The 24,558-nt window shown below is 38.5% G+C and overlaps 1 protein-coding gene across 4 annotated transcripts in view; it reads right to left on the bottom strand.

Moving 5' to 3' along the window:
- glra1 (glycine receptor, alpha 1) overlaps positions 1-24,558 on the bottom strand; it is a 139,375-nt gene that overhangs the window by 40,444 nt on the left and 74,373 nt on the right. For all 4 annotated transcript variants that reach the window (XM_059345836.1, XM_059345837.1, XM_059345838.1 and 1 more), the window contains 3 exons: positions 14,890-15,113; positions 6,158-6,240; positions 4,315-4,452 (listed from right to left, as the gene is read on the bottom strand). In XM_059345836.1, the coding sequence (XP_059201819.1) occupies positions 4,315-4,452; positions 6,158-6,240; positions 14,890-15,113 (445 nt within the window). The remainder of the gene's footprint in view (positions 1-4,314; positions 4,453-6,157; positions 6,241-14,889; positions 15,114-24,558) is intronic.

The following is a 24,558-nucleotide window of genomic DNA, read 5'->3' as shown; positions in this document are numbered from 1 at the left end:
CATGAAATACTTGTTGTTGATGTTTGACAAACAGGTTTTACCAACTGTTATAAGACCTGGGCCCAATGAACAGAAATAAATAATTTCTGCTCTGTTGCTTTATTTAGTGGGGACATCATTTTAATAATTTTCTTCACATTCGTGTGTAAATATTCTTGTGACAGGCATATACACAGCAGAAAAGTTGGGCCTTTAACAGCATACAACCTTCTGAAACCACATGATTTAACTAAGAATATGAGTCCAATATGCTGTACATTAAAAATAAAGACGTGCTTGGAGCTAGATTTTGACAAAGAAAATACCAAAAAAGGAATCATTCATGATGTGAGACTGACTTACATGTGTTTATAAAGCAGTGGATTATCACTTTATTGTCTCTGCTGTTCATGCATCAAGTGTGAGTGCGTGTGTGTGTGTGTGTGTGTGTGTGAGTGGCTGTGCTGAGTCGTGTCAAGGCTTTTCGTCTGGAGGTGGATCGTTCATCTCCTCAGCGGCGACAGCACACGTCAACCTCTGTGTGAGTGATGTCTCTGAATCTGAACTAATCAGCCTGCTGCACACACACACACACACACACACTGACTCTGTCCAGTGGTTTGGTGGTTTTATTGCGACTTGTCATTTTTTTTATTCTGTAGAAGGTTTCTTTGAAAGTTTGTTTACTTTGCTTTGTGGTTTATAGAGAAAATGGCAGCATCAGTTTCTACCACTATATAATAACTGACAAACAAAAAATGTATTTGTGTTTATAAGATTCTACTCCTGGTTTATGTTTGAATGAAGCACTATTTTAAGAGCATATTCCTTCTGTAACTGGCCCTTCTCCCATTCAAACACATTTCCAGCCGACCTTGCCTGGTTGGGCCAATCACAACTGTTTATCTGATATGGGGCGGGGTTCAGACGGTGACTGTGAGTCCTCGACGCTTTAAGTAAAATATGTGCTGATGTCATTTTTGGCTCTTTAGGACACTACAGCAAGCATAAACTAGCTTAGTAAAGAGGAGCGCTTTTAAGGCAACTTGAAAACTTTCTGTTATTTATAACTTTAAGTTATTTATTTGAATTCTGCAAAAACTGCAACACTCATTCACAATTATATCGATATCAAAGCTCATTATTGCACGCTGCAGTCTGTTTACATTTGTCTGTGGCTTAGTGCTACTAATGCTAGTGCTACTACTGTTGCTTTTTTCATTGCTCTGATTGGTTAAAGGTCTGTCGATTTGCGTCAAGAGGCATTTTGATCTACAACTGTGGGTAAGGCTACTTGAAAAACAAAAATGAACTGAGAGGTTCTATATACTTATTTGCATTTGCAAAATGTGTCTGCTGATGCCAGGCTGGATGTTGGGTGGAGCATAATACAGATAGTGACCTTTCAAAGGTGGTTAACAAGAAGGGGAGGAGTGTTTTATGAAGGTATATAAGGGTTAGTGTAATTAAATTTGAGATTTGGAGAATAAAGTCACAATATTTTGAGAGAAAAGTCACAGTGTTTGGAGAATAAAGGACTAAATTTCAAAATAAAAGTATAACATTAAAGTAATTTTATATTTAACTGCAATATTAGCCAAAAGCATAGACGCATACATATCATAATATTCCATAAACATTAAAGACACTCTCCTTGACGTGTTAAATCTCCAACATGTTTTTAAACTGTGAACTGATTTGTGCATGATTTAATTTGCATGTTCAACATGCATATTTTAAACCAAATTAGCATTTAGCTAAAACTGACATTTCATTTTTCTTGACACTCTTTGTCCTCTTTAGCTTCAGACCTTAAATTACATAAAACAGTGTCTCATTCTCACTTTGTCTCAGTTTTTCTGCAGCGGGGCAGAAATTAAAAATATCGCCCCTCACATCTCAGCTCTATTTGTGTCTTTTCTTTTCTATTACAGAGAGCAACCTACTCAGGCTAACATATGTATTTATATATTGGTGTATTTTGTGTTTTCTCTGGAGTGTGGACTGGCGAGCTGGACTGGACAGATGGTTTTCAGCCACACTTGGAGGACCTGGAGGGAGAAACAGAGCGTAGCGACCGCCCCCGTCCTCCCCCGTCCTCTGTTCAAGTCTCCCTGCTTGTTTCTTTCTCTTCTGCTGCTCTCTCTTATTACTGTTGTTCTTCAGATTTCTTCTCACATGACTGATGCAATGGTTTCTTTCTCTTCTTTCCTATGTTTTTTCCTTTGCATCACGGTCCATTCTGCTCTAAATGCTTTCATGTTTCCTCTTTTGTCTCTTCTGTACTGCCTTCTTTCCTTTTCTCTGGTTTTTCTTTTGTCTTATACTTATACTATCTTTTTTAACATTTTTATCATATTCTGTTTGCGGTATCTTTCCTAATTTTATTTTCTCACTTTTACTTATTTCTCCCTCTCATCCTTTATCACAATTTCTCCTTTCCTTTTGTCCTCTTCTTTTCATTTTTTTTCCTGAACTCAAAAAATGCTAACTTTTTTTGTAATCTAATTAACTTTTTTTTCCCGCTATTGTGTAAAAATATATAAAAGTTTGAATGCGGAAAAAGTCAATAAATTAACAGTTATTTCTGAGTTTGCAGCTGAAACAAAGTTTGCAGCTCTCTGTGTTTTTCCTGTGCACCTTTTCAGTCACAATGAAAGTTTCATGACATTGGAAGGAAAATAGGGGAAAAAATATTTGGGGAATATGCTTTTTCCATTTCAGTGGAGTATTCCTCTGTTATTTCCACATTTCACACATTCAAATAAAAATGAAATTCTGTGTCTGACTCATGCAGCAGAGTGTCGAGGCAGATCCTTCATAGTGTCTCCTTCTCCTGATTTCAAACAATATGTGATTCTGGATTTAGATATATTCTGCATTCATTAGAGAGATACATCGCTGTGTGCCTGCAGTCCTGCTTTACTACTCTATCTATCTGTCTTTCATAAAGCCTTTAGAGAAGCAGATATAGAGTAAATAAGAATGGGGAAAAGAGAAACACTACGGCGGCTAAACAGAAAGAGGAAAGAGGAAAGAAGAAGATGAGGATGGAGAAATGAAAAAGACAGAAAGAAAGAAGGCCAAACAAACAGAAAGATGGAGGTAGAGATCAGTTTCTTCATTATAGACAAATATTTCTCACATTTTTCACGATGGCAGCACACAAAGTTCTCTGTGTCTTGAGGTTTTCAAACATAAAAATGGATCAACATGTGTAGTAAAGCCAGGGCAGTAAAGTCAACACCGCTGCATCATTCACATGACATCCTCCTCTCACATTTTAAAATGAATCAAACACACCCTTTTGATTATAGCCGTGTACTTATGCTGTCAGTGCTGCCATTTCAAACCTCCTCACCTGCAGGCTATAGTAGTCTATACGTTACACTGTGGAGGTAGCTACTAAGATCTCTATTTGGTGTTTGTTTTTTTTTAAGGTCGGAGTAAGTCAAATATCAATGCTGAACATTAAGATAATAATCTGAATCTCAAGTCATTTTTGTTGATCATTGTGGCCTAAACGTCTGGTCTCACTGAAGAACCAGACAGTTCTATTACAACTTGGGTCTTTTCTAGATTTTTTATTTTTATTTTTTTATTTACATTTCTGTCAGTTATGATAAGATTGTATACAGGAAGGAAACCAACAAAAGGAACCGGATGAACTTTTTCATGGAAAGAACTTCATAGTTCTAAGAACCCCCATTTTTATTGTGTCCACACAGCAAATACTAGCACCAACCGTAGTCTTTAGAGCCCCTTTTTATGGAACTTTTTAGCTCCTGTTTCAGAGTACGTACATAAGTGCATTTTGATTGTTCAAACACAACCAATGCAGTGCCCTCAACTACCATTTTAAAAATATGTTAACCGTGTAAACATGTGTAAACACATAACAGGAAACAGACGACAGCTCTGAATTTTTTTTTTAAATGGAAGAAAACAAAGATAACTGGAGCGACAGTGAAGTCCAGGCTTTACTGAGCATATATGCAACAGGGGAAGAACAACTTGATTTTGCAAAAATAAACAGCAGGCTTATGTCATTTCATGGTGCCTGTTGGTGGTGCATATGCAAATAGAAAAACAGCCCTTGAAAGTTTAAAGTTGTACCAAAAAAATCTGCTTGTGCACAATAATAAAAACTGACACCTGATCAACGACAGCTCTTGAAACGGTTTGATTTGTTTTGTTACTAAAGTGCTCGATTTTTTCATTTGTTTCTGAGAAAATAAGACTTTTATGACTTTATAACCGATTGAATTGATGAGAGGTATATTTTAATAATGTGGATGCTGAAGAGAGAGAGAAGGAGGGACATAATAAACTGACCTGTGTTGTAGTGCTTGGTGCAGTAGCGCAGGTCCTTCTCCTCTTTGAGTATGAACTGAGGTAGCGTCAGGCCGTCAGCCACCTGCACGGCTCCCTTCTCGTCCCACTCGAATATGAGGTCGTTCATAGTGTAGCCGACTGCAGGAGGGAGAGCAGAAAGCAGCAGGTCAGACTGGCTTCATCACTGTGCGGGTCATTTGTCTTATTCTTCGTCCCCTGAGGAGGAACGTGATCTTTCTGTCTGTGGTTGGAGTGCAGGGTCACACAGTGAGAGGTCTGGCCCCCCTCAGAGTCTCAGGGGTGGTTCAACATCAACTGAAAATTCAGTTTTCTGCCTACGACATGTCGTGACGTGCCCACAGTCAGTCCAGCTGTCAATCGTTCAAAATATTTAATCACAAGTAATTTCACGACTGTCCAGACACATTTGTCTGTCCCTTATCAGCACTGGGGTGAAACAATGTTTACTTCTCTTCATATAAGTTGTGTATCTTCAATATGGAGATGGTTATTTTATGCAGACACTCCTCCTCCACAATGTTAATTAACTACATATACTCCTTCGGTAACTCAGCTCACATTGACAGTAACTGCAAATAACTTTGGTCTTGCTGACAGAGACATCTGGCGGGGACCTGTAGCTGAACTTGTTCTTAAAGATACTTTTTTAAAATCAATTTCTTGCTTCTTGTCACCTGACATTGTGCAGAAGGGTTATCATTGCAAAAAAGTAAATGCATTAATGTTATTACTGGGTTATCTTTATCTGATAGTCAGCAGCAGCCTCTATTAAGTATCTGAAGAACAGGTACTTTTTGCAACTATGATTTATTTTTGCAAAATTTCAGAACTCAGTTTTGACAGTTTTTTTGTTTTTACATCAGAGAAGCAAAAGGGGAAATAAGCAAGAAAGAAATGGAAGAAACATGGAAGGAAAGTAGGGAAATAAAAAGAAATAAAGGTAAGAAATAAGGAATGATGGAAGTAGAAAGAATAAAGGAAGAAAACAGAAGACAGAAAGTAAGGAAGAATGAGAAAGAAAAATAAAGTCAAATGAAGACAAAATAAATACTAAAGGAAGAATAAAAACAAGTAAAAAAGGGGGAAATATATTATAAAAGACGGAATAAAGAGAAGGAGTAATATAGCAAAATGTCAGCGTTATATATAGGACTAATAAAATAATGTCTTATCTTATCTTATAGCAAGGGGGAAAACAAAAAGAAGTAAAGGCAGAGAGAGCATAAAAACAAAAGAAAGAGAAGGGAGGACAGAAATATGAGAAAAATTATCAAATAGAAAAAAGAGGAATTAGACAGTAAAGAATGCATATGTGTAAGAGAAAGGACTGCAAATTAGATCTCTTAAGATCTCTTTTTAAATTATTTTTAAGCTGAGCTAAAGTTGAAATAAGATCTGTAGGTTACATTATAACCCTTGTTCTCAGAGTGAAGAGATCACCTGAATACACTTGAGAACACCTCAACAGGGGAATCATATTTCAACAGCGGCAACAATAATTCTCAGGTTAAACTGTCGCTGAGTCAGACAGTCACATTGTGAAGCTTTCAGTGTTTCTGTCGCTTCCCTTTGATAAGTGAACATCAGAACTGACAGCAGATCTCAGTCTGTATCAGTGAACATCGTGTTGTTCTCTCTCTCTTTGATGACCGCTGACCCTTTGTATGAGTACAGAGCTCTTTGAACTTCAACTCCTGTTGCTGTGATTCCTCTCATGTCTGTTCAAAGAATGAAAAGGCCACAGAGAAATCTATACATCACATCTTTCACCAGTCACTGCGCTTGTGTGTCTGTGTGTGTGTGTGTGTGTGTGATTACTCACAGCTCTCCAGCTGCATGATGCAGGTCTGGACATCCATCGGGAAGTTCTTCAGATCCATGGGACAGGCCAGGATCAGTGTTATTCTGCAAACACACACACACACACAAAAACATTTATTTCTTGTAATAAATGTGTTAAGCCAGTGCTGTTATCCAGACAGACTTGTAGTAAGTGCAACAAAAGCCTAAATCATCTATTACTGGCATTTCAAACTGCCATTTACATTATATAAACATTTAGTTTGATGCTCACCCAAAAATAATTACAGCAGATAAAGGGGTTTAATTAAATTGCTTGGAAAAGAAGCAACAAACGTCCCAGATTTCAGGGGTGAAATTAAGCCACACTAATTAAATAATAATACACAACACTGATAAAAGTGTAATTTAACTGATTGAGCGGATTAGCGCTGAAACAATTAGGGGATTAATTGATTCGTCAACAAACCTTTTTTAATTTGTATTGTTTTAAACCAATCACATTAATGCTTAGATCAAACTGTTGCAAGGGTTGTGTGTAATATATCAATATGTTGTCTTCCTCTGTGCCACAGAGCTCCATTGTCTTGTTTATTTTATCATGCTGCAACCTTCAGGTCTGATAAATGAAGTGGAAGTGCCCTAAACCTGCATTCTTTCTAATGACCAGCAGGGGGCGACTCCACTGGCTGCAAAAAGAAATAAGAAAATGAGCCTACTTCTCACTTTATTTCTGACCTAAGTAAACATTTTCATAATGAGTTTATGGTCTAAATTGTTACTTTTCAGTCTTCTTTAATACTGCATGATGTTTACTGAGTAAATATTGGTCCTATTTAGATTAAAATAGACGATAGAGCAGGGGAGGATTAAGGGCATGGGCTTGTGATTGACAGGTCGCTTCCACTGCAACTGTTAGTAAAGACAGAGATGTAGCAAAGCAAATTCATGACACTGTGCACATTTAAATAGCTGAGAACTATTTTTTGTCTTGTAGCTTTGAACCTTTCACACTGTGTTTTCAGTTCATCAAAGTTAATTGTAATATTTGGGTTGTTTAAAAATGTCTTGTTACGCATTCAGTTGTATTAAATGCAACAAGATCTCCAATCTAAATGACAAAATAGACCGTTTGTCAACACCACCCATAGCGATCGAAAATGAGCTTTTCTGAGAATTCAGGCTCCAAAACCACTGACCTAATTTTAGGGGGAGAAAAAATTGGTTAGGCGTTATAAAAGACAGTTTAAGCAGTAAATAAATTATGTAAATGCTTGAAGTGAAGTAGTTATGAGTGTGACGTGAGTCACAAGTTACGCAAAATAAAGTAAGTTATGTAAAAGTTGTTTACTTTTGTTTTCAGATGGGAAACAAACCCCATTTCCTGAGTGAAAGTCCTTCGTTTGTTCGACTTAGCATTCGATTTAGCATTTACTTTGCTAACGGTACATGGCCCAAACAAACTGGTAACCCCATCTCCACCCTCTTGTCCAAATATGGTCACTTCTGGTCCCAAAAATACAATAAGGTGAACGCCAAACTCGAGTCTTTATAATGGTAGTCCCCAACCAATGAGAAACGTCACAGTGGGTACATCGACTTTTTTGATCCAGTCTATGATTTCCACATACAGAGAGCATCAAATGTGGAATAATGCGCTGATTGGAAATAGTTTAACGATATACCTCTTTATTAGAAACTACTAGGCTTGGTGCAGAGTGACACAAACTGTGTGGGAAAGTCATAAAGTATTAGAGCTCAACATATTGTTGATCATAAACAAAGATACAGAACAAGGCCAACCTTATCCTTTGATCATTTAATCAAAGAGATATTAAGGCAGCCAGAAATAGAAATGAATTTTTATGACCGTCACGATGAGGAAACCTGAAGAAGAAAGTGTGACATCAGAGGTCACAGTTTGACTGCAGACCTCAGCACGTCTTCTTCTCTGCTGGAGGACTAACAGGATGAAAACCTGTAGCTGAGCAGGCGTGCAGCATCATGGGAATGAATCTTGTTTCATGCAAGGCTGATCCGTGAAACTCAGAAAATTAAAATGTTCGGGGCAGCCGGTCCCACGTCGCGGTGACACATTAGCTTTCTGAGTCTGAGGCAACAGAATTAATTACTGCTGTCACATGCAGGCAATGTATCTCTGCAGAAATCAACTTTTCCTAGAAATTAATGGAAAAACTATTTTATAACTGATATGATGCATTACTGAAATTAAAGACCTTCATTTTAAAATGAGATATCTACCAGTGGAAAAATAAAACACGCTGTCAGACTTTATTACCGCTCCACTCGACCCAACAGACCGAAATATGCACTGTTATAATATCTGCTGCCTTTTTGGAGATGTTTATTTAAAATTAACGGATGTAATCATCTGCGTTTTCAACATAATTAGAGATGCTACCAATGGTAATTTTAATATCAAAGAGTCCATTATCCTTCAGTTAGTTCATATATTGTGTAGTCTGTGAAATGTCAGCGAGTATAAAAACAGAACAGCAAAGCTCAGAATTTTTTTAAGCTGTTTAATTAAATAGATGGTTCTACTTCATAACTGAGTTAACAATTATTAATTATAATCAATGAAGCACTAATACTACAAACAATTTCACTACAGGCTTCATCTGTAGCTGTTCTGGAACTTGATTTTACTCAGTTGTATCATGAATGATTAAACTACGGCTGCAGCTATCGACAATTTAAGTAAATAATATTCTTCTGATTACTTCATCGATTAGTCAAGTACTCAGATAAGAAGAACTTTTGCTCCAATAGCAATGGTAAATATGCAAAAAATAAAATAAAATGGGTCTTTTAAAATGAACTAATTGATTCCTTTTTAGAAAAATAAACACTTGTATTGCTTAAACAGCAAAACTAATATTATCTGTCAAAATCAAAACCAATTTTGTGCATTTAAGTGTCGTATTACACCATTAAGATGTATTACCAGACTTAAATATCATATTTAGGTTAATAAGATGACACATATTTACTATGTTTTTAAGGTTACCCTACACCTGCCAACCGCACTCACTACAATCAAACTAAAGTGAACATAATCCTGTTCTGTGTTGGATTGGTGCATTTTTGGCTTTAATTGCTACTTTCACCACCTGATATTTTGCTTTCTGAGTTATTAAATGGATCACTTGGAGCGGTTAGGTAGGTGTATGTGTGTAACGATCATATTGAGTTACGTTCTGTGGAGGCTTTGAATGTTTTCGGCCCACTTTCCGTCACTGCAGCTGTGGAAGTACACATGAGAATTTCCCCCATTTCTCTGTGTTTGCTTCCCACGCTGCAAAGACACAGAGTCTATATAGTTTCCCTATAGATGTTAATGTTAACGTCCGATCCATCGGCTTGAAGATTTCTACTGAAATGTTGAAGCACTGACGTCGTGCTTTTGTGGGAAGCTGTACTATTTCCCTACTTTTCCTCTAATTTTGCAATCTGCATATCATCATATTACATCTTCATGGCATGTTTACACAGCTTAGCCCATTGTGCAACAGTAATAATAATCTGTCCAGAAACACAGAGCACAGTATCGTTATATGGATTAAAAGGACTTTAGTAATCGAATTACTTGACTTTCTTGTTCCAGCCCTAGATTAAATTTAGCTTCTAAGCCAACATGGATGACTGATGCTACGAAAATGCTCAACAAAGAGGAAATTTTAACATCAACAATCTCTGTCTGATGAAGACTATGTGATACAAGTGACAGCCCCAATACAGATACTAACTGTATCTTGTGGTGAGAACCTAAATAGCACCAAATACTCTTGATTGTCCGTCTTAAAAGACCTTGATGGTGCCTCTAATTCCCATGATGCACTAATTGCAGTGCTGTATCAGTTGCCTTGTGATATGTTTTGGTAATCAGGGAGCTTGTTATCTGTCAGATGACTTTGAAGGTAATTTTTCAGATACTACACGTTAATAACTGCTGGCAAAACCCATCATCCATCACCTCTGTCATCATTATAATCTCTAAATCACTAAAAGCTACGGTCAAGAGCGTGCACTTCACTGAGAAAACCTCAACCAAAAAAAAGCAGCTCAGTGCAGCTCCGGTTTCATCTGTGCAGAGTCGGAGCTGTCAGCAGGTTGTCATGGTGTGCAGGAGGTGATTTGGCTGCACACACTCTGCTCTAACAGGACACCCGCTGCTACAACACACACGTCCAGTCGGCCTGATGTACAAAATAAACTTTGCCGCGTGTGCACATTGTTAGTCCCTGACAGGATGCTGAATATGTATTACACACACATGATGTAGCCTCTACAGATGTCCCACTTTCTGAGAAAGAAGATTCAGCTTCTGTAGTTTCCTGTCTGCACCATCGTGACACCTAAATGCCAAATGCTGACTGAAAAAAGTGCCTCGCTTTATACTCTTACAGCTTCAGATGCAGCTGAGTTTCCAACCCCGCAGGTTATCTTGTTCCATTACAAGCAGATTACATGAAAAATCACTTGTCATAATGCAGGACAGATGGCTGACATTAAAGATTACACTGTTACACTTTTTTCTGCATCGTGACAAATAAATCAAAAGTTTCAGAACGACAAAACAACAATAAACTTAATTTCAAAGCACAGTTACCTTCTACAAACCATAAAAACATTGTGTAATCTTAAGAATTCTGCCAGCATGCTATCAACTAAACATCTGCCGGTGTGGTAAGGAACGATAGATTCTTTATTACTTCTCTTTGGGGGATAATAATGTTTAGGTAACACACTTCCTTTAATGCTTTGAGATGCATGCAGGAAGAATAATTCCTCAGTGGAGTCTGTGACTTTGCTGTAGGCAGCACCTGGAGCTACGTTTTGTTAGACTACATATGTTTACATTGGCACCATTAAAAGTTTGTCACATTAGCTCGCAGCAGTTTCTGTTTGCAGCGTACGTGCAGACAACTTTTACTGAATTACTTTGATGAAGAAAACTTTCTGGAATTGTAGGATTTCTAAGAGGATTTATGGACATTTCTTCATGATAGATACTGAATCTGTTCAGATTTCACTAAATTATGACTTTAAAGTACCTAAATGACCTCTGTGAGCTGGGTGTTACAGTCTATGATCAGTTTGTGAGAGAGCCGAATCAAGAAAAACTACATAAACGAACTAAAAACTACATTAACTAACCTCCTATTTCTCTTCTTCTCCTAATTATTTTTTTGGATACTGCAAGGTTTAACATTGCCCTTCCAGTCTGTCATCTGCTGCATTTATTTTATATTTTTATTTACAGGCAACTTCCTGTTTTTGGAGCAGTATCATGCACCAATCCCTTTCACCTCATGCCTTCTGTCTTTGCCTCTGCATCCCCTTTCAAATCAGCAATGCCAAAAACTTTACTAATGATCACTGCAAACATGATATCACCTCATGATGAGCCATCCCTATGCTAAAAACTGGCTATACTGTAAAAAAAAAGAAGAAAGAAGTAATGTGATTTTCATTATTTTACAGGGTTTTTCTTGAAGTGTGAATAAGAATAAATCAATAGAAAATTAATAACTTCATTACAATTTTTTTAAACCTTAAAATAGAAGTTCTGTAATCTGTAATAGAAATCTGTAATGCATCTAATAGGACATTATAGATTTTTTTACAGTATTATTTAATTGCTTAATGGTCTTGAATGTTGAATTACAGTGAATTGTATGTAAAGAATACTGTAAAATAATTTGGGCAATTTTCTTAACTTAAAACATTAATTGAATTGAATGCATTTTTATTTTTTTTAATGTAGAAAATACAGTAAAAAGTCTTGCAGCAAAAGTTGCTCATATATATTTTTGATATGGATATTTATTGTATATTATTTGTATTTTTAAATAAATTATCTGTTGAATAACATTTTTTTTCTTACTGTTATTTGATGGTAAGGTAGGTTTGGTTTGGAAACACATATGATTCAAAGAAGATCTCTCTCCTATATACGTTTTGATCAAATCATGCTACTTCTCCTGACCAACAGGAATCATATTTCATATGACCACTGAAAGTCAAAAGAGAATTTCAGAAAAATGACAAATGCCATTGTTTTTCAGGTGATACAAGCTTAGATTTACTCATCCTGAAATATGGTATCATGCTTTCTTGGCCCTTTTGGCTGCATTTCTTCTTTATTTCAGAGGAAACTAACTTTTAGCTTTTCTTCTTTCCACAACACACGATGCATTTTGTCCAAGAACTCTTGAAGTGACAGCATCATAAATTCTCTGTTTGAAACAGTCCCCCCCACACACAGACAGGACCACACATCAGCTGAGAGCAGGTTGTGTATTTTCTTCTGAAGTACAGCAGGAGGTTTGACTACTTTTGAAATCTGATCGTTCCAATCTCAAAAAGTTCACTTTCATCTTGGAGGAGACGCGGCCATCGGTCACAACTCCTCCTCGCGCCGCTCCACTGTTGAGCGATAAACATCAAAAAACAGAGTAAACAACATTTACAAGACCCACTTTCTCCTCCTTTCCCCCTGGGACGGTTTAATATCCAGAGCCGCCTCGTCTCCTCCGAGATCAAGCTGATCAACGGAGGGTTCATTCTGATGTTGTCAAGTTAACAAATGGAAGCAGCAGAGGGGGAGCGCGGGGTTCATCCCTTCTCTGACGATATTTCTAAAGGGCCAATCTCACTCCTCCTCCTGCTGGACATGAAGGTGAAAACTGAGGTTGATAACGGATTAGACGTGCTGCCGGAATACTAACAGGCTGAGTAGATTACCATGGCTGCTGCGTCTCTTTCTCATTCGCCCCTGAGCAGAGGCAATAAAAGTGAAGGGGAGGAGGAGGCACCGGCAGGCTAAAAGGTTTGTCGGCTGAAGGCGGCTATAACTCTGAGAGCCTTGGATGGGATGTCTTGGAGATACAGGGGGAAAAAAAGGGAGGAAGTGAAGCTCTGGAGGAAATAACAACCTCCAACTTTGACGCAATAAGAGCACTCGAAAAGCAGAAGATGAAGGTCTTTGGAATGCAATAAACAGGAAGTCAGAGCAGTCACTTTCTATCCTCCATCATAGTTTTATAACTTATTGTTTCAATATAACCCCCAGACTTATAACCTTTCTCCTTCCTCTTCGGCTGTGACTCAGAACTTTTTCTCTTTTCCTCTTTTAAATGGTCACTGAACACGACTGTCTCAGGCCCAATGAGTAGCGTAGTAGTGGCGGAAGCGTTTGAAATAGTAACATTTTGGTGAAAATGCATGTGTACGACTGGATAAATTACTCTGGGATTATACTGCATGAGTTGTGTGAGAATTTGCAAACATATGTCATGATTTAGTTTGGCTGTTGTTAAACGTGACCATTTACTTCACTACATTAAGGATTCACAATTTTTTTTTTCTGCCATTTTTGGATTCTCCCTTACAGAAAAACAAGATTTTCAGCAAGGGATGAAGTGAACACAGCTAGTTCACACGACCCTACTCCAGCCCTGATTTCCACTCACTGATAGCTTTTGGAGCTCACAGATCAGAGGCAAGTCTGGCTCGGTGCTCGCTGCTGTGAACGACCATCACCATGTGTGTTACCCCGAGGGGTTCACCGATGCATCGCCGACACATTCCAGAGATCACAGATGCTAAATATCTGGATCTGTTGGGGAGTCTGTCAAGGAGCTACAGCTAATGGGAGGGCAAGACATGGCTTGACATATTGAGTGCAAAGAGGGAAAGAGAAGGTGGACACATTTCTGTAAATTCACAATTTTTTTGGAACGATTCGTCACTTTTTGACGGAACCATTGACATTTTCTAGGAAGCTCAAACCACGGACAGTGTAAAGCTCGATCTTGTCTGACCCATGTCCCTGCAAAGTGATACGCTCATCACCATAAATACTCAAATACTACTTCTAATAGAAGAACACATCACTCTAGCGTCACACATGATTGTGTATGCATGTTGGCTGCAGAAGAAATCAGAAGTCGGCTGAAAATACATGGGAAACTTTCGTCACAGGAACATTTTGTGTTGTGTGGTGGGTTGCCAAAAAATGAAAAAGGTACTAATAACAGTCTTCATCTTTAAACATATACATTTTTTATACTTGCCTATCCCCTAGTGACAGGTTGTCATAATATAGGGACACCATTTCAACAGTAAAATAGCAAAGTCCAGTTAGAAAGTAGTCTTTTTTGCTAGATAGTTCTTTTTGACAGCCCATTTTTTTGCACCTGGCATGCACACACATTGTCAACGATGGTGTAGAAATAATTGGTCTATAAAGAGATCTTATAGTGTGTCAGTCAGGTAGTGTGAAAACTATGATCACAAGACAAGTTGTTTAGTGTGACCAGTAAAGTGATGATGTGTGAACTCAGCATAATTTATTTATAAATTATAATTTTAGGGATGAAGTATTGCTTTAATGCTATTGTTGCACTTTTAATGAATCAGTCTGGATATTAGCAGGAGAATTTAAAGTGGCTGTTCACAGAATTTAGACAATTTGTTGTTGTTTGTTGTCACCGAATAGAGAAGTTCAGTTCAGTGACTTTATTCTCTGGTCAGGAAACCAGTACTCCACTACATATTTACATGGTAAATTGTTGCTTACTGCTTTATTAATGTTCTAAATTGGGTGTACTGGCCCTTTAAGTATGCATGTATCATAGAAGCATGTGTCCCTGCTGCAGTGAGTCACTTTAATAACCAGCCTTTTCTCCAGTTGGAAAGTAAAAACCTCACACTTCCTCCGCTCACCGTATGCTGTACAGCACGTTGCCGTTTTTAGAGATGCGTAGCAGCTTATTGTCGGTGGTGACCTCGTGGAAGTTGGCGCCCTTCTCGTTGGCGAAGAACAAGTCAGGTTTCCAGATGGAGTCCAACATAGAGGGGTCGAGGTCCAGCGAGTCGTCGGGGTACTCGCTGTAGGCCAGCCGGGGGTCGTTCCACTGCTGCCGCAAGAAGATGTTCACTCTGTAGTCCTGAGAGGAGACAGAGAGGACAGACGATACGGAGACGTTAGAGAAAGGGACGCATCTGTTCTGCTGCTATGGAGGGAGAGCTGAGAGAATAAAAATGATCACATATATACTGATAATGATAAAGTGGCATTATAGAGAAGAAACAGAATGTACAGCAGCATTTTTCTTGATATCTGTCATCTATTAGCACACATTGCAACAGTTTTGGGCTATTTTGGCGGTTTTTGAAACCTTTTCATTCTGCCTTTATATACAACTAAAAAATGTTTACCATGTCATGAGGGCACAGCACAACCTCATCTATATGACTTGATCATGTTTTTCACTTTGACTTACTGGATCAACATTTTGAACCCAGAACAAAATACAAAAAATAACATAAAATCAGATTTTGAGGTAAAATGAGGACAACATCTCGTTCTATATTTTTTTTTACAATAAATACATTTGGCCTTATCTCCGGTTTTACTTGGCCGATCATCATCAAACACAAACTGGCATGGAGTTTCAGGCTTTCACTTAAGAGGGAAGCTGATGGCAGGAAACACATAGCTGAAGTTTTTACGCCATGACATCATTTTAATTGCGTTTCAGAGCTGGCTGGTGTCTTTTTAGATGGTTTGCAAATGGCACCAAAGGTTGCTGCCTTTACATAAGATTAAAGAGAGAAAATCAGACAGTAATAGCAGCAAACCATAGCCAATGCTCTTATACTGTAGTTGATTTGGACATGTTTTAGGTAACAAAGGGAAGGAAATCATCCTCCTCTTTGCAACCCCAAAACACAGAAGCATTGGTAATTCTGATCTTTGGAGGCTCTCTGACTTGTCTTTGAAAAATGCTCTCCAGCCTTCTATCTCCTGTTCATCTATCCCTCTGACTGTCATCCCACTGTATCTCTCTATCTCTCTGTGTAAGACTAAAGAGGGAGCAGCAGCTCGATGACCTTCAGCTGCCTTGCAGCTCTGTAGCAGGCCAGCCCTCCACACATCCATCTGCCTGTCTCTGAATCCCTCTATTTCTGGATACTTCCCTTTTTTTGTTGTGGGCTTTTACCGTTATAACACTTTAAAACCGAACCTTAAAACTGTGCTTTATCAATCAAAGCAGAGCAAACACAAGCCTCCCAGAACAAGTGCGAGAATAAGAATTGAGAGATAAAAAAAAAAAAAAGAGGCTGAGGAGGATGTGAGGCTGCACGCCGGCTCACAGGCAGGGAAAAGATCTCAGATATGGCTCGAGGCCACGACTCACCCTGATCAGTAAAATCTCTTACATTCACATAAAGGAGAAAATGACATATGGATGAAGACCCATAACCACCTGCTCATCCAACCGCGCAATCCTGTCCATCACTCCATCTCTACATCTGCCCGTATCTGTCGCTCCCTCCCTCCGTCTGGAGAAACAGCATCGAGTCAGCAGTGCACTGACCCTTGATGCACCTTTTTTTTCTCCTTCACTTTCCCCACATTTTTTCTTTCTTGCTTTCTTTTTTTAAAAAGGGAACATCTCCCCGCAGACACATTTTTACATCCTTCTGTTCAAGGTGTTTCTGGGATTTATGCTTTATAACTTTGCGGGTTTTGTTGTAATTGATTTTCTCCGACGTGCCTCTTCTGCTTCAGAGAGACTCGGGGCCTCCAGAGGATGCAGCTGTAGTGGTCGTACGAGGAGAGAGCAGCAGGGAGGAGAGTGACAGGAGGCGATCTGACGGGAGATGACGGGGGAAACCGTCTCCCTGGTTTGCAATATGACCAAAATATATTTTCCTTGTTAACCCGTCTTCCCCACATTCACATCCCCAAATAACAGAGCAAGTTTCTGCATGTTAGTCTAGTCTGAGGAATGTGCAATTTACAAATTTTGGCCCAGAACAAAATCAGTAACCTAACTGTGCTGTGTATTGATAAATCCATGGTGCTGTCCATGGTGCTGAAGTAGCATACAGATTTGTTTTTATTTTATTTTTTTGTGTTGTTTTTTCACTAAAACTGTATGTAGTTTTTATTAAACTGTATGTAGTTTTTATGCCTTTGAAAGACAGATATAATCCAATTTCCCTGTCTAAATAAAGGTTATTAATAATAATAATAATAATAATAATAATAATAATAATAATAATAATTGTGATTTTTTTTTTTCTCTGAGTCCTGCCCTTCTTCCGGATTTTAATGTTGGATCTTAAAGAGCCAAAAACATCTGGTGACAGTCGCAGGATATTGGGACATTCACAGAATTCATAATGATGCTGAACCCTGAAACCAAGCTAAACAAACACCTGCAGACATTATATTTACGCTCAGGTCATTAATATTTCAAATAATATCAGTGCTGGACACCATGTGATTAAAATGTGCCGCAAATATTGACTTATTATTAACACCATAATCCATCATCAACAAACTCTCTGGGTTTGTTTGGTACTGGACACAAACATTATTATTTACACCAACACATATCTTATTAGGAAGAAAACATTCATGAAACCCACACAAGTTATCAATCCAAGTAACTCCAACATGAACTCTAACACTAAACAAATCAGTCAGTCGTATTTTATCAGAACTAAACCTTCTGCTCTCCAATAAGAAGAAGGCAACCTTATATTTAATCCTCATGAAATATAGATTATGTCCAGTACAAGATATGAGAACACTCCGTAGTCAAATGTTTGACTTTTGACTCAGTCAGAGCTGAACTGCGGATCCGATCAAAGACTCAGAGTTCAGTTTTGGTTTTAACAGTTTTCAGTCTGAGCCGACGGGAGGTTTAATCCAGAATGCAGCGCAGAAAAACCTCCAGCAGGCAGATTTAAGCCCTCCAGCCAGAGATCAATACATCTACAGGTCTGACTGAGTGAGATTTACGGTGTGAGATCATTTTTGCAAATGAGAAGACTTTTGGGAAATGTAATTTTCGGTCAGTGTAACAACTAAATAGACTTTTCCAACACAAAATGACTCATATCAGACTTTCTATGGTCATATGATACTATCCTGACAAAATATATAAAAATATATTTTTTTAGAATGCATCAAATGTTTTGTATGTATATGGGAGCAACAGTGTGAGTTTTATTGCTGTTCTGCCATTTACATTTTAAAACACGTTTTGCATTGTCTTTTTATTGGCTAAAAGACACAGTTTGAAGATTCGATAGTCAGACTGCAACTCAAAATTGTTGATGGTCACTTGTTGAGGAAACACAAACATTGTTTTCATCAAGCATTTAAACAAAGGAGCAATTGTGTCACTTTTCTGCAGAGAACAGACATTTTTGTCCCGTTCATTATCTCTTCAAATGCTTTTTTTGATAATCATTCATTAGAAGGTGACATATTCTGCTTATTTTCAGGTTTATACTTGGAAATATTCCTGTTTTTACCCTCTGTCTGAAACAGTCCTGTGTCTTTAAGTCCCTCCTCCCAAAGAAGCACAGTCTGCTCTGATTGGTTAGTATTTCTGGGTCTTCTGCTTCTGCGCTCTTAGTGCCTGTGCACCATCACTGCAGCCGGAGAATGACTGAAAGCGCACTGCAGCTGCATTTTCTACCTACATAGCACATAATAGTTGTGGCATTACAAGCATTCAGAAGTCCTGGCAGCTTGTTTAAAGTGCATTTCTCTGTGGATTGAGTGTGTTGGTAGTTTCACAGTATTTATATATCATCAACGACATGAAAATCTCCCTTTTTTACAACACAGGACCTTTAAGGTTATGGTTGGAATTAAGAATTGATCCAGGTAGAAGATATTAGCTTTTCCTCCCTCAGAGGTTTATTTCATAACCTCCACCAGCCGTTCTCCATCCTCTGTTTCACAATCTGAGATGGAGTGTCTTTATTCAGTGTGGGGTGGCATTTAGCTCGCCCCTCCATCCCTCTAATTGTCAATTATTCTCGGAATATGGAGCTCGGCCACTTCGGCCAGGCTGGAGCCATCATTAAGCTGCGTGGCGTAGCAGAAATGCATCGCAGGGATGAGACACGGCCATGCCAGCAGCCCCAGCGGGTGGCATTTAAAGGAGCAATCAGCCACAATGTGTGTGTGTGTGTGTGTGTGTGTGTGTGTGTGTAATACAGTCACATGGCAATCAGCCTCAGTGAGACCCTTTCGCCGTTTATCACTGTTTATTAGTCGGAATATCTCACATGAAACAAATGAGCCTGAACTTTCAGGAAGGAGCCGCCCTTTCTTCTGCACAGGAATATGATAAATAACCTGAAATGGCGCAGCAATGAGGAGCGTCTGTTGAAGGAGAGAGAAAATATAGAAGAGAGGAGCGAGCCCACGCCAGCATCATCAGTCATACACCCGCCTGCGGTTTGACACCAGCTTGGAAAGGGCAAAAGTCGACAGCAAATGGCCTTTACACGCTCGCTAAGGACAAAAAATAATTATGAATCCAGAGGTCATAACAGCTTACTATGTTATGTTGCTTCAGCACATGTGCTTTATTCTTTATGTCTCTTTCAATAAATTTCTCCATTCTGCAGCTGCAGCAACACACCTGTCTCACGTTTCATACGACTTGATGTTTTAAGGTTCATATAACCTATAATTAATACGACTGCTTAACCTGATGCACCATATGGTTTGTTGCACAGAATCATCTGAGAAGCCGTCATAGGAAACTGTTTGGAATTGGCAGGCACTGGCAGGTGATTGGATGAAACATCTGTCTATCAGCGTCCATCACAAGCAACCAATAAGACTGAGGCCAGTTGGGAGAAGAGTGAAAACATCTTTTCCTTTGCTCTTCAACTAATAAATATTCACCAATTCTGAAACAACAGATGATTTTGCAGCATCTATGACAACCTTGTAAGAAATCACCATTGTTAATTTTAACAAACAGTCATCTCTTTGTAGCGTTACACACACCTAAACCACGTCCGTAGCTGCCAGTAGCATGTCACAGGACACTGATTAGACTACCAACTGGTGGTTCGGACACACACCCACTAAGTGTGTAGGTAAGCCCAAAAAGGTGGATTTTTTATATTTGCTCCAGTGATATTGTGAGAATCCACCAGCAAAATTAAAATTAAATCAGCAAACATTACATACTCAGATTTAGTGACAGCAACTGTTAATCATGATGTTACACTCCATTTTTATATCTAATAACGAATTACTGACTAATTAAAAAGAAACTTGAACCTACAAAGTCATGATAAGGAGTACCTAAACTGACAGAAAGCATCTTTGGGAATAATTGATATGATGTGTATTTCACGTAACATGGAGGGCCCATCAAGATGTTTTGGCTTCACTTCTGGGGAGCCGACCAAGTGACGTGCTGAGTTGAATCCAAGAGCAGACTACAAGTATTAAAAGTGTAAAAATATCTTCAGTTCATTATCTAACTGTGGCAGAACGACCTAAGAAGGTCACCTGTCCTGCAAACACATAATTTGACTTTGCTTTTCTTGCAGCAGGGAAGCATGCAGCTTGAAGGGAATTCATTTTACCAGACATCTTGTCTGGAGAGAATTAAAGATGTTGGATTCAAACAGATTTTTCTGGACAAAAAACACTAACTGTAAACTCTGTTAACCCTCTGGAGTCCATGAAACCACCTGCATATTACTTCTTTATGACATGAAGACATAAAAATGAAGCAACATAGAGCTGTCAACAGCTTCCCTATAAAGTGTTGTCTTGAAACTCCATACTGGATTTTTTTTGATGATATTCAGCCAAGTAAAATCGGAGATGATGTCAAATATATTTAGTATAAAATATAGAACTAGAGATGATCCTCATTTTACCTGTTATATGTTAAATTTGCAACCTGTCTTCATATTTGCAATATTTAAAATTCTGTTTTTAAACATAATTTTCAAGATCAGTTTTTATGTTTTTCTTTGTTTCTTTTGGGTTTGAAATTTTCAAAGTCAAAAATGAATTATTAGGACATATAGGTGAGGTAACGCTGAAAAAACTGATACCAACTTGGCATGGTAAAAAATTTTAACGGACATAATAGCCGAAGATTTCAGAGGGTTAAAACGCTAGCTCTACTGATGCAGAAGAACTGCATTTTGCCTGTTAAAGCACAATGTGGTTATATTTTGACAGTCATAAAATAATAGATTGTTTGATGTAAAAAAAAAAAAAAAGGGGGTCAGCTTGCGGATGTCATTCGGTCCATAAAACTTGAGCTTCATGGGTCAGAGGCTCCTTGTGGCTGCAGATGGATGCACATTTAGTGCATTAAACTGGATGGTGCAGCATTCCAGGACTCAAATGAGGGGAAAGTAATTGGAGGGTGCAAATTAATTATTTCAGGGAATAGAATGTGAAGTGAAATGATGACTAAGTCGAATTTTATTTAAAAAAGAAAAGTTGTTGACACTCAGGTGGCTCTGCACCGAACGCTTCCTCCTCCTGAGGGCGGAAGGAGAGTGCTGCAGGACGTCGGCATATGTGCAGTAAAAAGTGGGACTGTGTAGGTTCATACTCGTGGTTTAATATCCTGACATAAGGCCATTGGACTGTAAAGTGCTACCCTGAAATTACCATCCACCACCGCCACGCTGCTATGAAACCATTAGCAGAGGAAATGCTGTACTTACACAATACCGCACTCATTTCAGCATGTATTAAACTCAGGCAGTAAACCACGCATGAAAGACTGCAATCTTCCTCCTTCTCTTCCTCTTCTCCTTCCTCCAACAACAACAAATGCAGAAAAAAACTACAGAAACAGCAGCAGCCATATTCTAATTCCACGCCTGTCATAACATCCTGCAGCCGGCTCCCTGGATGCCGCTCAGGTAGGAAGGGGAGGTAGGAGGTTACGGAGGCTCACACATTATGGCAGCACATCTGCTCTGCTCAGACAACGTTGCACTGAGAGAAAAAAAAGATGGTTTTCACTGTGTGGCCTCAAAATAAGCCCCACCACCACTACTAGCACCACCGGCAGCAGCACCACCAGCAGCAGCCGCACTGTGGGATGTCAAATCAATTTACAACAGCAAACTTCTATGTGGATCTGGAGGTGCTTTTGATAAACGAGACGTTTGAAACAAACACTGATGCAATTAAACCTGCCCTGTAAACGCTGTAATATGATGCAAGAATTTTATTTTGAAAAATCACCTGTTTCTAGACACTGAGGCGGCACAGATTCAACCTGTTTGATGAAATGACATTTATGGGTCTGTTTCTGAACATTTTCTGAACACCTGTGAAAGAAAAGCAAAACCGAGTGGCACCGTTCTACTATACAACGATTATACATCCATGAGGAATGTGGTTTTCTACTCTCAGACAATATTTAGATCAGAATTTAAAACAATATAATACTGCTGAATGTGCAGCTGCAGAGATACAGTGCAGGTATCATGAAGTCTATAAACACTATTTTATTTAAATAAAGGTTTGATACGTACAATAGTCGACACTCACATGGCAGAAATATTGTCGACTTTGTCTTTCTTTTGTTGTTTGTGACTTCTATGCAACATAATTGACCATTAAAGCTGTTACCGCTAGAACAATACAGCTGTTATTATTGCTTTCAGTACTAGTAATGGCAGTTTGATGGAAAGAGGAGGGGGAAGAGAAGGAGATGAATGTAGAGGAGAGATGAATGGCAATTATGGTTTTAGCAACCAAAGTAAAAAGGCAAATTTTCTTTACATGTCAGTGTGATTGAAAAGCGTCCAACTGAGCGTTGTGATCCGGCTGCACATGTTTAATGTTTGGGGAGGTTTGGGCAAACAAAAATACTTGGATAAGGTCGGGGAAAGCTGAAGATTGATGGTTGAACCACAGTCCTCTGAGTCAAAGTCACAAGGTAATATTACAGGCAAAATGATTCCAAATATGAAAATATTCTGAATTTAATACAAGTCATGTCACCAGCATATTCTGTTTGAATGTGGGCTTATTCCAAATGGAGCATTTTCCAATTAAAACATGTGGGATAAGCTGATATCATTAAGGTTTTAGTTGCATTCCTTGGGCATGTACACAGCACATTTGGAATATATGTCTGAACGGTAGTTTGCAATAGTTTATGATTAGCTCTGTGTTTTGTACACAAAGCCACAAGCCAACAGTTTGCATGCCCTGAAGAAAAGCTCACATTCCTGGTTGTTACGAGAAACACGTACTTGTAAACTTCATCAAGGACTTGGATATGAACAGGTTTTTGGATATGTGCAAATATTACTTTGCCAACCTTTTCAAGGAGGTGGTCTGAGGAATGTGAGAGCAAGGCAAGTGCACCACTGGTGGAAAAAAGAAATTAACTCAAAATAGCACAAGCAAGCTAGTTGTCCCCATTTGTCCATATTTTGACGTGATAAAACATGTTACTTTAATGGGAGCATGCACAGCTGCATGTAAACAGAAATATTAGTGGACTATTCATTTTCATAAGCAATGTAAACAGCTCCATTGGAATACTGTCCATGTGCAAAAAACTGGAATCCTTGTGCATGTAAATGCAGTCAGTGTCTCACTAGTTTTTTCTTAACTTCTCAGAGAAAGAGTATTTTTCTTTTCTTATCTGCACTGTATCATACAGACTGTTCTGTTAAGAGAGGATGAGTTACTGGTTCTAGGTAAAAGTATATTAAAGCAACTTGGGAGTTTACTGTTCTGCTCTTCCTTTAGTGCAACATATAGATAGATGATGGAGAGAAGAGGAAGAGTGAGAGATATACAGGAAGAGAGAGAGGGAGGGAGCTGGCAATCATACTCTAAGTAACAGAGTGTAAAGTCTGTTCACAGAGCGAGAGAGGGGATGAATGTGCAGTGAGATAACTGTGTGTGTGTGTGTGTGTGTGTGTGTGGTCGAGAGAAGGGGGGTGGTGGTTGACAAAGAGAAATAAAGTGATTGAGGTTTCCGTGTGTGAAGGATAAAGAATGTGAGAGCTGTGGTGAGAGAGGTGCTGCACAAAATTTCACAAATAGTATAACACTGTATATCCTCTCTTACGAATAAACAATGTTATTGTGTAATAATAATGTTATTATTCCTACATAAAAGCATTCTGGAGGAAAGTGGACAATTATTAATCGAATTAATTATTAAGTCTGAAGCAGAGGATATTATTTTATTTTTTTACTGTTGCAGTGTGAATCATGTTACCATGTTTATTGGTGTTTTTGTGTTTACTGTAATAATATATTTTTAAAGAAAGATGGTAATTAGTATTTGGGCAAGCTCTTCTTTCTATTCTCGATTATGTAGGTGTAATTATATCCAAACAAAACATGCTATTCACCTCCCAGGCACCATGTATTAATTACAAATGACAAATTGTGTGTAGATACTACTCAAATTCAAAGTCCTCTATAAATTCACAGTGTAAGTCACATGATGGCATACTCACAGAGTTCATATTCAGCCATTTAATATGATCACATGTCTGGTTCAGCCAAAGGTATGAAAGCCACATTCATCTAGTATTTGTTGTTTC

This window comes from Centropristis striata, chromosome 12, assembly GCF_030273125.1.
Source record: "Centropristis striata isolate RG_2023a ecotype Rhode Island chromosome 12, C.striata_1.0, whole genome shotgun sequence".
NCBI classification, from domain to species: Eukaryota; Metazoa; Chordata; class Actinopteri; order Perciformes; family Serranidae; genus Centropristis; species Centropristis striata.
The sequence above is the reverse complement of the archived record's forward strand: the minus strand, read 5'-3'. Positions and strand labels throughout refer to the sequence as shown.